The 11,843-nt window shown below is 58.0% G+C and overlaps 1 protein-coding gene across 2 annotated transcripts; it reads right to left on the reverse strand.

The window, feature by feature from the left end:
• Window positions 1–6,581: 6,581 nt before the first annotated feature.
• LOC129327434 (HLA class II histocompatibility antigen, DR alpha chain-like) lies at window positions 6,582–11,509 on the reverse strand. Of its 2 annotated transcripts, none has more exons than XM_054976080.1 (5): window positions 11,382–11,509; window positions 9,877–10,134; window positions 9,341–9,622; window positions 8,351–8,501; window positions 6,582–8,036 (listed from the first exon to the last, which is right to left on the reverse strand). In XM_054976080.1, the coding sequence occupies exons 1-5, from the start codon at window positions 11,452–11,454 to the stop codon at window positions 8,033–8,035; spliced, it is 768 nt and encodes a 255-aa protein (XP_054832055.1). In that variant the 5' UTR covers window positions 11,455–11,509; the 3' UTR covers window positions 6,582–8,032. The 2 variants fall into 2 exon arrangements, with proteins under 2 accessions (XP_054832055.1, XP_054832056.1); XM_054976081.1 differs by having other exon boundaries at window positions 8,307–8,501.
• Between the last annotated feature and the right edge of the window lie 334 nt (window positions 11,510–11,843).

Consider the following 11,843-nt stretch of genomic DNA (forward strand, 5'->3'; position numbering starts at 1 on the left):
CGCTTCCTCTCCCCACTCCTCTCCGGGAACCCACCACCAGCACCAGCAGATCGATTCTCAGAGGATTTGCCCTTCTGCTTCCACTCTCCTAAAAGACCCTAACACCATGTTTGCATCCCCCCCCCTCTCCAGACAGCCAGAGGGGGCCAAATCTCTCCTACATGAGCTCTAGGAGGGAGGGGCTTCATAGCCGCCCCGCCCCCCTCATACTCCTGGGAAGTGTGGACTGAACTGGGCTTAATGTGGTTTACGGACAGCAAAGAATGGCAGCTTAATGAAAAAGAAATTTTATCTCAAAGAATATAAGCAAACAATGAACTCACGGCACGAGTAAATGTAGAGCAGCAAGAAATCATAAGCACCTGAGCACAGGAAAATCAAACACGTAAAACAAATCCTTCTGTTTCTCAGCTGAAAGCACAGGTCCCTGTGGCGCATTTATTTACTGACATTATCCATAGTCCACCTTTCCCTGGTGGGATTCGTGGTGATGACACACTGCTAAGGTACGCAAATGCAAATGTGCAGAAATTGGAAACAAGCACAGATCCAAAGTAAAGCTGAAACGAAGCATAAGCAATTAAACATGAAATCTTAAACAGCGCAGAAACTACCCAGCAGGACCAGACTTACCACAACAGTAGTATAGTCTGCAGCCCCTGTCCCTTTGCCAAGGCATCTCTCTGAACTGTTTCCTTACTGCACAGCCCCTCTACCTGTGTAAAAAAAAGCCTTCCAAAATAATGCAGTTTTGCACAGTTTGTGGAAAGTTTGGGAGCATCCTAACCTCCTTGGGCAGGCCATTCCATAGGGCAGGGGCCGCCACAGGGAACGCACACGCACGGGCAAGTTGTGGATTTTGCCCATTTGCAGGGTGGCACCTGAGAAGGCCCAGTTCAGATGAGCGAAGCAGCCATGACGGTGCATAGGGGGAGAGGTTCTGAGTTTGATGTCTGTTTCCAAATGAATCATCTTCCAGAATGGCCACACCCTGCCACATCAGACCAGGGGCTGGTATACAACTGCTCTCTTGAGCAGCGCTTCTGATGGCTTCCATCTCTCACAGCTTGGCGGTGCCTGGAAGCATGGCTTGACTGTGCATCAGGGCTGGCTTCACTATGCATGGCTTCACTGTGCATCAGGGCTGGGGACAGAGAGACTTCTTCATCACCTACGTGACCAGGCCGGAGCCTGCCTTCCTGTGTCGCCTACTGACAGGGAAATAATGGATGCCAAACTCGATGAGCCAGGAGGGCTGTGCTCTCAGAAATGGCTCCAAGAGATGCATTGGTGAAGGGGCAGAGGCTGTAGACTATGCTACTAAGTACCGCCTGCTGATGTAGATATGCTTCTACTGAGTAGTTGCCACATCCTTCAAATTGTCCCCCCTCCGATCGAGAGGAAAAATTGTTATCAGTCCCTGGGCCCGCCTGGCCTCGACTGGAGCCAGAGCTTTCTCAGTCCTGGCTCCTACCTGGCGGAACGCTCGAGACCAGGGCCTGGCAGGATCTACTATCTTTCCGCCGGGCCTGTAAGACAGAGTTGTTCCGCCAGGCTTGTGGCTGAGGTTGGGCCTCCGCTGGCTGGAGGATAAAACATCTACCCCCCTCCCTCTGAGAGCTGCCCACCACTGTCCTTAAGCTGCTATGTTCAACTGCACTGTTGCACTATTTATTATTAACTGTATTGCCACCATCAGGAAAAAGAGTGCTGCTATTTTTTATATTTTTGTATGATGCTTTTAAATGTTTTATATGGAATGTTTTAAATATTCATAATGCTGTTATCCTCCCTGAGCCTGCTCGCGGGGAGGGCGGAATACAAATATGATAAAATAATAAAAAAATAATAATAAAAAATCAGTTGCGCTACATTTCAGCAATGCTTCCTTTCTATGTTGGGATTTATTGATTTGGTCCTCCCAAGTCAGTGCCATCATCTCAGACTGGCAGCTGCTCTCCAGATCTCACGCTAAATTGTTTCACGTCTCCTACAGACTGTTCTTTACTGGAGCTACCAAGGATTGAACCTGGAACCTTCGGCATGCCAAGCGGAAATGTCCTGCCATTGAGCCACAGCCCCTCTGCTCCCGCTTGTTGCTTAGACTTGGGAAAGGGAGGAGTGTCACTCTCGCCTTTGCCCAGGCTTCTGGGCGCCTACAAAGACTCAAACCCCGACATATGCAAGGCAAACAGAAAATTCTTATAGAGATTCTTGGATTAAGTGTCTGACCCTCTCCCTTGCCTCCTTCCCCTCCTGGTTGGGCGTCGCGATTTAGTTGCCCCCTCCCCATCTCACAAACAAGCCAGTGTCACTCGAAGGCACATTGCACCCTCCCATAAGTGGGGGTTCCCACAACTCCCACTGGGGCGGAGCTGAGCCCGGGGGGGGGGGGTCCCCAGTTCCCCCACTAGGGGCAGTGCTCCGGCCAAGCAGCAAGCCCATCGGCCACTCAGTCGGGGCCAGCAACAGACACAGCCCAGCAGTGCAGGGATCTGGAGGGCAGTCATGGGGTCAAAACAGGGAAGGAGGGGGCTGGAACAGACACTAAGGGGCGGGCTCTGCCCAGCCCACCAGCCCCCCTCACAGGCCACTGGACTGGTAAGAGGGAGCCTCAACGCAGATGTGACGCAGATTGCCTGTATGGGCAGTTTGACTGGAGCCCCTGAGCATGCACAGAGAGCAAGCCCAATAGTCACAAGGCAGGCAAAGTGCAAAATTCTTACCCACCGGTGTGTGTGGGGGGGTCTCATTTCACCTCGCTAACAATGAGCAGCAGAGGAAAAACCTCTCTGCGGACGGGGGGGGGGGCGATGGCCTTTCTACTGCTGCGGGTGCAAAATGAGGAAAGGTCGCTGGAATTTGCCTGAGGCGGCAGAGCTGCCCCCCCCGCGCCCCCCCCCGCCCCGGTGGCGAGGCCAGCTGCTGGAGGCCGGCCCGGCGCGTCCTCCTGGCGTTGCCCGCCCGCTGCCTGCTGGGGATCCCTCCGGGGCTTCGCCCTCTCCAAGTCCATTTATTTACCGGCCTGCTTTGCAGCCGGGGCTTTTCCCTCTCCGAGACTGGAAGGCGCTGGGGTTGACCGTTGGCGGGGACTTTCCAGGAGCCAGAGTTTGAGCAGCTTGAGCAGCCAATCACAGGCCCCACCTCTGGCTGAGTCACCAGTCGCCGGGCAGAGCAGCTGCGGCTTCCGGACTAAGCGTCTCTTCTGTTCCGCTCCGGTCGCAACGTCCCGTCCGTCCGTCCGTGGGGCAGAGAGGAGGTTCCCCTGGGCTGTGCCAAACGGCCTCCAAGGGACAAGCCCCCTCCTCTCCCCCTCCCCACCACCAGTTTTCCTGGCCAGCGCTTGGCAAAGGCTCTGCTTTTAGCTGATCCCCGCCAGAAGCTGGCAGAACAAGGGCGGGGGCAGAAGTTTCCCCAGGGAAGAGCTCACTTCTCCACGCTGCGCCCTGTTCACAGGGGGAGACCCCTCCCCCGAAGGAACGTGAGCCCCACCCCCAGCCTGGCGCCTTGCGGTCAAAGATCTGGAGGCTGCGGGCGGGACCTGCCCAGAGGGAGGGGGGCTGGCCAGTGAAGACGCACCTGCGGGGCGGGGCGGGGCGGGGCGGGGGGCGGGTCTGCGTTCTCTGACTGTGAAGGGGCTTGAGGCTGCTGCAGGGGTGGGCTGTGTCCATCAGAGGGGGGGGAATCAGGGCCCTGCAGCAGCCATGGGTGGGTCCTTTTTGCCAAATCTAAAAAATGCCTTGACTTGGGTAGCTCAGGTGAGCAGATCTCATCAGATCTCAGAAGCTAAGCAGGGTCGGCCTTGGTTAGTAATTGGATGGGAGACCTCCACAGAAGTCCAGGGTTGCAGAGCCAGCCAATGGCAAACCACCTCTGTTAGTCTCTTGCCATGAAAACCCCACCAGAGGTTGCCATAAGTCGGCTATGAGTTTAGGGCACTCTCCACCACCACCACCATTTGGTGAAATAGAAAATGCTCCCTTATCAGAGCAGGCTAATCCCTGCAGTGGTTACCTCGAGACTGGACTGTGGTGATGTGCTCTGTCTGGGGCAGCCCTTGAAGACGACTCTGAATTTATATATATATTTTTACTTACATTACTTATAGGCCGCCTTTCTCATGGAGACTCAAGGCAGGTTACAGAGTGAAGTTCAGTACAAGCGACAGCTGGAGCATTCAATAAACAATACAGGGAGGGTGTAGATTACGGAACGATTTGAAAACGAGCAGAAATTTGATACATAAGCAATTTGATGTGACATAATAAATGACAGGAACAGAGAGTGCCCAGTAGCGCAGTCTTCAGTCCCTCACTATCACTTCGTCAAAGGCCCGGTTAGTGGAAAGCGCAATGAGATTCGAACGCGGCAGGCAGGCCACGGGTTGCCAGGAGCTGCCTGTTTTGCGATTGCTCCACCGGTGGCTGATTGGCATCTGACTCCTATCCACGGGGGCAGTGCCCCTTTGATGCCCGTCATGACCTGGGGCCCACCTGCCTCAAGGGCCGCCTGTCCCCCTGGTATGAGTCCAGGGGGCAGCTCTGCTCGGCACGGAGAGGCCTTGCTGGGGGTCCAGCCCTGCGCTGCTGGCTTTGCCCCGATGCTCTGGAGCAGCTGCCCAGCCTGGGCATCCGGGAAGCCTCTCCTGGGATTTTGGAAGGGAGGCAAGAAGGAACTTTGCCGAAGGGCTTCCAGCCCCTCCGGCTGAGTATTTGGGACGCTCTGGCTTTGTGAGCCGACAGCTTCCGAGATCCGGACACCACACGCGTTCAGGGTGATTCTTTGAGGCTTCCGTGAGCTGCTTCATTGCAGCTTCCTGCCTTGGGTCTCGGGTTTTTTGGCAAAAACGTTTAAAGGAAGTAAATAGATAAACAGACTTGTGGGGCTTGATAGCAGCAGAGGTGGTGCCTGTGGGGAGAACGGAGTGATAAGGGGGAGCCTCCACCGGGTCCCCGGTGACACAAGCTGGGGTGCATTGGGGGATCCCTTGGTAGACCGCTCCCACCCCACTCCAAGGGCCCAGTGTTTGGGGAGGGGCTGGGCATTGGGTGTAATGGATGGAGGCTGTTTTCAGCAATGCCCCCCCCCCCGCACACACACACTCAGTTTTGGATTATCGAACATAATCCCTTGTAGTCTGCATTCACCGCCCCCCCCCCCACAAATAACCAGGCGAGCAAGACCGAAGAAGAGCCTGGCTGGATCAGTCCAAAGACTCCCCTAGCCAGCATCTTCTTCTCCACAGCAGCCAACCAGATACCTCCAGAAAGTCCAGTTGCCAAGCAGGAAGAAAAAATGCAGGCCTTCCCCTGCTCCATGGGGAATTCAGAGGTAGACTGCCCCAGAGCAGGGAGGTTCGATTCAGCAATCGCAGCCAACAGCCCTCGATAGAATTCCCCTCGTCCACTATTTCCTCTCTTTTCCAAACCGTCTAGGTCAGGTTCACTCAGACCTTGTGGCAGTAAAGCCCACAGGCTAATTTCAGCTGGGGAAGGCATGCTTCCTTCTTCCTGTCCCACCTTCTCCTACTTAATTTCCCAACGAAGAAGAGGCACAGAGGCAGAAATCGCACATCCTGTTTTGAAAGTTTATTCCCTAGAACAGGCTGTGTGGCTGAGACAGATGTGTATTTGGAAACATGGACAACTCCTTGGGAACTGAGCAGGTGGCTTCAAGGACGGGGCCTCCTCTGTAGTGGCACCCCAGCTCTGGAATTCTTGACCCCAATACATCACCCTGGCACCTGCCTGCCTACCCTTTAGGAGAAAGCTCATTTCTGAAGTTTTGATGACTGTGGGACAGGCCTCCTGCAGTCCTACACCATGCTCTGTTTTGAGGAAGAAGCTCTCTGATGCCAACGTTAGCTGTTTTCTGTTTTTTATGATGCTTTCTTTTAAAAGCTGCCATGGGCGGGTTCCCTGAAGAGGCGGCATAACATTTCTTTACGTTAATAAAGAAAATAATAATGGATCATGCAAGTACTCTCATCAGAGCACTGGGGTCATGTCCAGTTCCCCATCGAACATTTCACTCAGTTACAGACAGGGATTTTTTTCTGGGAAAAGAGATGGTGGAACTCAGGACCGCACAATGACGTTTTTTTTTTAAGTTTAAATGACTCTCGGCGAAAATGGTTACATGGCCGGTGTGGCAGCTCAGAGGGCAATCTAAACTCCCCTCTGTCTGGAGATCAGGGGGCGGGGCCACCGGCCATGTGACCATTTTCAAGAGGTGCTGGAACTCTGTTCCACCGCGTTCCCACTGAAAAAAAGCCCTGGTTACAGATCTCTCAGAGATCCCTGTCTTTCGGTGCTACACCTCTGAAGACGCCAGCCACAGCTGCTGGCGAAACGTCAGGAACTACAATGCCAAGACCACGGCTATACAGCCCGAAAAATCCACAACAACCAACATCCTGTTCAGCTTGCACTGAAGGGAGAGGACAGTTTTCTCTCCAGGCCAGCTGGCAACCGCAGTGTTTGCTGACACCCCATGTGGAACAGGCCTAGTTGTACTTTTGTACTCTCCTACATTTTAGCACCAGGTTACCAAAAAAAAAAAAGCAATACGACTCAGAAGAATTCAGAAAAATCACCCCCATTTATTTCTGGTTCAGAAATGCGACAGCATGGAAACATTGAGAAGGGGCTTACTACGCAGAGGCCCTGCATGGCAAAATCATGCCCCGCCCCACCCCTGAACCAGTGATCATGGAAGAGCTGGCTTGAGTGCAGGGGTGATTTGCTCTAGAGGAAGCCACTTTGGCTTCGTGCTACAGACTACTGAAGGGTTCCTTCTCATGCTCAGCTCAGTATTATGGGATAGGGGTTCTCAAGCTCACGGTGGGCACTGAATATTCTTCTGGCTTCTCTGCCTGTCCGCACCTGCACGGATCATGGCCACTCCCTCACTGACAGCGACAATACCTTCATGCCAAGGAAAGATTCACCAGTATTACTTCTGCCTGTCAGGCTGCGTTAGTCCCAGGAGAGGAGCCAGTCCAAAGGAGGCCCAGCCAGTTCTCCTTCCTCACCCACCGACTGCAAAGAGGGAGACTGAATACTACCTAAGAGTGTAGTGCCCAGAAGTGCAGAAGGGTCTCTGCAAATCAATGGTCAGCATATCCAAGCAGGTCCTTCCCAGAGATTCTCTGGAATCAGAAAGAGCGCAAGGGACCCACCCCCTACACAAAGCAAGCAGGGCAAGACAGGCAGCGTCTCACAGCAAATGCCCCCTGGCCCCTCCCCGTTGGCCCAGAGGAGGCCCCCAAGCAGACTGCAGGGGAAGGAGGGCACCCTCTCGTGGGAAGAGCCACCGGAACAGAGCCTATGCAGGCAGCTGATGCACAACGAGAGAACGGGGTCCCACTTGATCATGGCAGAAATGGAAAGAAGTGCTGTCAGCTCTTGGGGGAGTGGTTTGGGGGGCACCCTCTGACCCTTCTCTAGTTGCCACCTAGTTTGGTCCCAGCAGGGCCTTTTCAGTGTGGTCACCATATTCAGGGCTCATTTCGAGGGGGAACGCGCAGGAACGCAGTTCCAACAGTTCCCCAAAGAGGTCACATGTCAGATGGCCCCACCCACCTGACTGTCAGCCATTTTGGGCCCGTTTCGTCCTGGATTGGGGCTGAAATGGCCTGGATTGGGTCTCTGACGGGTGGTGGATCACTCTCCGGTTTAGTAGCAGCCCAATCCTGACCATTTTGAGCCCCTTTTCAGCCATTTTCAGCCCCTTTTTCCATTTTGGGCCCAATTTTGGCCCTGAATGGCCAGGATTGGGTCCAAAAAAGCCAAGATAGGTGATGTTAGGGGGTGTGGCATATGCAAATCAGTTATGCTAATGACACATTTCTGGTGATGGCAAGGGGGTGTGGCATATGCTAATGAGTTCCTCCAGCTCTTTTTCTGCAAAATGACCCCTGACCATATTGGTGGGAGGGGGCACATCGAAGGCCGCTGAGGATCAAGGAGGAAAGAGCTTTGTCAAGAAAGAAGCAGCGAAGGATGCGGGTCGGAAAAGATGCAGATCTTGATTACCTAGAAGGAAGGAGAGGGGGGAGGGTGAGAATACACCTGGCCAAAGACATCGCCCAAAGAAGAGCCCCCCCCCCCCCCCGAGCATCCCACTTAGCCCGACCCACTCTTAAGGCACAACTGTGCAACTTCCCCTCGCTCACAGCGTGTTCCTCCCTTTCTGCCCACCTTCTTCATCCTCTTCTGCCACCCCTGAGGGACAGTGAGAGGTTCCCCCCCCCCATAAAGTTGGCAGGATGAGACACCCACACACACACACACACACACACACACCCCATCTTCGGGCCTTCTGATCCAAGGACCCTGGATGGACTCACATCGGCCTCCGGCGGAAGTTGGCCTCGTTCCTCTGCCGGCTCTTGATGATGAGGACGGTGCCCGCGATGATGCCCATGATGCCCACGGCCAGGCCCAGGCCACACACCACGTTCGCCCCTGTCTCTGGGAGGGGCTCGGGCATGTTGGTATCTGATAGAAGAAGGTGGGTTAGTGGAAGCAGGAGGAGGGACCTGACCCAGCGCCTCCTCTGTGCTTTCTGCCCCTTGGATTCTGCGTCTTCCAGCGACGCCACTCACTGTTCTGCCTCCCCTTCCTTTTGCCCCCCAGACCCTCCAAGAGCAGACCTCCCAGTGCCATCAACCCCGACAGGACTGCCCTGTTCATGCCGTCACTGCCAACCGAAGCCGCTCTCTGAGCCGTTTCTCTGTAATGGCCCCCAGGGGAACTGCAGCTCTCCAAAAAGTCCAGGGCGCTCAGGCAAGCAACTCACAGGGCTGCCGCCCCCCCCCCCAAGGTGTCCAGGTGCTGGGCGCTGTTAAGTGGATCTGGGTCAGGGAAGGGGGCTTGCACACGATCCAGAAAAGGGGCCACGGGAGAGGAAGGCTAACAGAAGGGTTGGCCACAGGGAGGAGCTGCTACACCACTTGAATTTCAGCCTGTCCAAAGGAGCTCTTCCAGAAACCAACGGCACCCTTTACTGGGGGGTGGGCGGAGCAGAGGGCTGGCTGGAGGTCCGGGGCCCATTGCAAGAAGGACAGCTGAGAATACACCTTCTTGCGCCGCCACCCCTTTGGCCCCCAATCTGCCCCAGAACCCCCCCCCCCACGATCCCCTGCCTCGAAGGGAAGGGCCCCGGGCACATGACGTCCCCGGATGACTCTGCCAGCGGAATGTACAGGTTGCCTCCCCTGAAGGATCTTGCTCTTGGGGGGGCCTGCCCCAGCAGAGGAACGATGCTGCAGCTCCTCAGAGAGGACTCCCCAGGTGCAAACAGGCCCTGATCCTGCCCCCACCCCCACCATCCTTACTCCACTCCTTGGTGAGGGGCTGGGCCAGGCCCCAGTGCTCCACCCGGCAGTAGTAGATGTCCTCGGCGTCCGGGACGAAGGGCAGGTAGGAGAACTTGCGGAAGGAGTTGTCTGTGTTGGGGTAGAAGTCCGTCTCCTCTACGTGGTCCGCCACCTCCTGCCCGTTCTTCCACCAGCTGAGGTGAATCACCGGGGGCGAGAACTCATCCGCCAGGCAGATCAGCATATTGGGCTCCCCCAGGGCCACTGGCTTCTCCGGGTACACGGTCACCTTTGGGGCCACTGCGGTGGAAGGGAGGCAAAGAGAGAAGGGTCTGTGTTGCAGCTGGTATCCGTGGGGAAAACAGCCCCATCCTGCTCTAAGGGTCAAGTTCACTGCAGGGGGGCGGCAGGCACCCTCCTCCGGAGAACCCCTCTCAGGAGCCTGGGACTGAGGGGTGGATTCCTGGGAGGGCGATCCCTTGTGGGGGTGGGGGTAGCTGGATCTGTCTTCAGGAGCCCTCCCGCCCCCTCCCCCCAGCCAGGCCCAGCGGTACCGTTCTGGGCCGGGGTGTAGTTGGAGCGTTTCATGAGGATGTCCAGGTTGGAGCGCAGGACGGCGATGTTGCCTTGGGCGCCCTCGGCCTGGAAGCTGGTGAACTCCTGGAACTGCGGCAGCCGCCAGACCGTCTCCTTCTGCTCCAGGTCCACGTGGAAGATCTCGTCGCCGTCGAAGTCGAACATGAACTCGCTGGGCCCCTTGTCCGAGTCCAGGCTGCGCTGCACGAAGGCCACCTGCGACAGCACGTCCTCCGCTGGCCCGGGGGGGGGGGCGGGAGGAGGGAGAGGGGTGAGCCCCGACCGGAGGGCCCGGACGGCCTGCCATTCACGCGTGCAAGATCTGGGCTGGGGGGGGGGGTGGAATCGGGCCGGGCCTCTCTCTTCCGTCTGGGGACTCACCCAAAGACTTCGAGCCGAGCCTGGAGGCGACGATTCCCCCCCCCCCCACACACACACATACACACACACCGGCATTCTCGGTCCTGGGCCCCCGAAGGCTCGCCCTGCCGGGAAGGGACGAGAAAAGCTCCCGACCGGGACATGGCTGCTGCCCACTGCCCCTCCCCTCCCGGAAGCTCCGGACCGGACCGCCCCTGCCCCTCCTCTCCAGCGAGCAGCAGGCGGCGGCTGGTCAGTTCCTTCTCCCTCCGCAGCCAGAGGAGAAGCGGCGGCCGAGCTCTCGGAGGCGGGAGACTCGCACTCGGGGCCGAGGGAGGAGCACCCCCCTAGCGCCGCCCACAGTCCAACAGGCCCCGCCCCGGGCTTCGGGCTCCCGGCCTCCTGCCCGGCGATCCTCGGCCCCCTCCTCGGGAGTAAGCGCCTTTGCCCTCGCTGGGGAGCGGGGCAGGACGAGGCCCCCCGGCTGGGAGAGCCCCCGCAGACTCGGCAGGCAGCGGGCTCGGCAGGCCGGAGGGAGGGGTCGGAGAAGGGCTGCAGCTGGCGGGGCGGGGCTGCCCCCCGCTCGCACCCCCCCAGCCGGCTCTCTGACCCCCCCCCTCGTATCAAGACCTCTTGGGGCGAGCGGGGGGGCATTTCTCAGCCCGGCAGGCCGAGGCGATGGCAGCGGGGCGAGCAGACCCCCGCCCTCTCCGCGGAGCCCCCCCCCCGGCGATCGTCCTGTTCCTGGGACAACAGTGCCCCCCCTCGCCCCTCATTCAGGGCAGAGGACCCGGCCCCTCCCCGGGCACTGGGCTCCTCCGCCGCCCCCTGGGGGCTGGGAGCGCGGTCCTCTGCTCCGGCTCCTCTCTGCTTGGCATTTATTGGAAAGGCAAAGGGAAAGTTGGAGGGTGGACTCCAGTTCGCAGACAGCGGCGCCCTTAAGGAGATCCTGCGCGGCCCACTTCTTCCCCCGGAGAGAGCTCTTAGCCGCCGCTCGGAATAAATGAAGCCCCGCTAGCCCCCCTCCGCCCTCCTGTGAACCCTTCCCTCCGGAACCGCTGCCCCCGGCCAGGCTTCCCCTGCGCCCCCCAAGGACCGGGCGAGGGGGGGGGGGATCTCTTACCTGCCGCAAGGTGGCCACCCAGGAAGGACAGTAGCCACAGGTACCCCGCCAAGCCCCCCATTCCCGCTGCCATCTCAGAGGAGCGACGTACCCAGGGGACTGAGCCAGGGGGCAATGGAGGCAGCGGGGCAGAGCTCGGTCCTGACCCAGATGGATGCGGAGGAGGGCAGGGCCGAGGCAGCCAATGAGGAAACGCCCAGGTGCTGACCTGTCTGTTGCCGGGTGGAAGAGCCCCAGAAAGCAGCCGAAAGCGGCAGATAGCCCGAGGGAACTCCCGGCCACTGGAGCCAGGAGCTGCCGGCCCGGCCCAAGGCCAGGGAAGAAAGCGAAGGTGAGCCGGATTCCGGAGGCCTCCTCTGCCTCGCTTGCTCTCTTGTGAGCATCCCGGGTGGAGCTGCATTCCCTCGGGGCTCTGCGCAGGAGTGGCTTGCGACAGCCCCTCCAGCCCCGCGCTCATTTCCA

The sequence above is a fragment of the Eublepharis macularius genome, chromosome 4 (genome assembly GCF_028583425.1).
Source record: "Eublepharis macularius isolate TG4126 chromosome 4, MPM_Emac_v1.0, whole genome shotgun sequence".
NCBI classification, from domain to species: domain Eukaryota; kingdom Metazoa; phylum Chordata; class Lepidosauria; order Squamata; family Eublepharidae; genus Eublepharis; species Eublepharis macularius.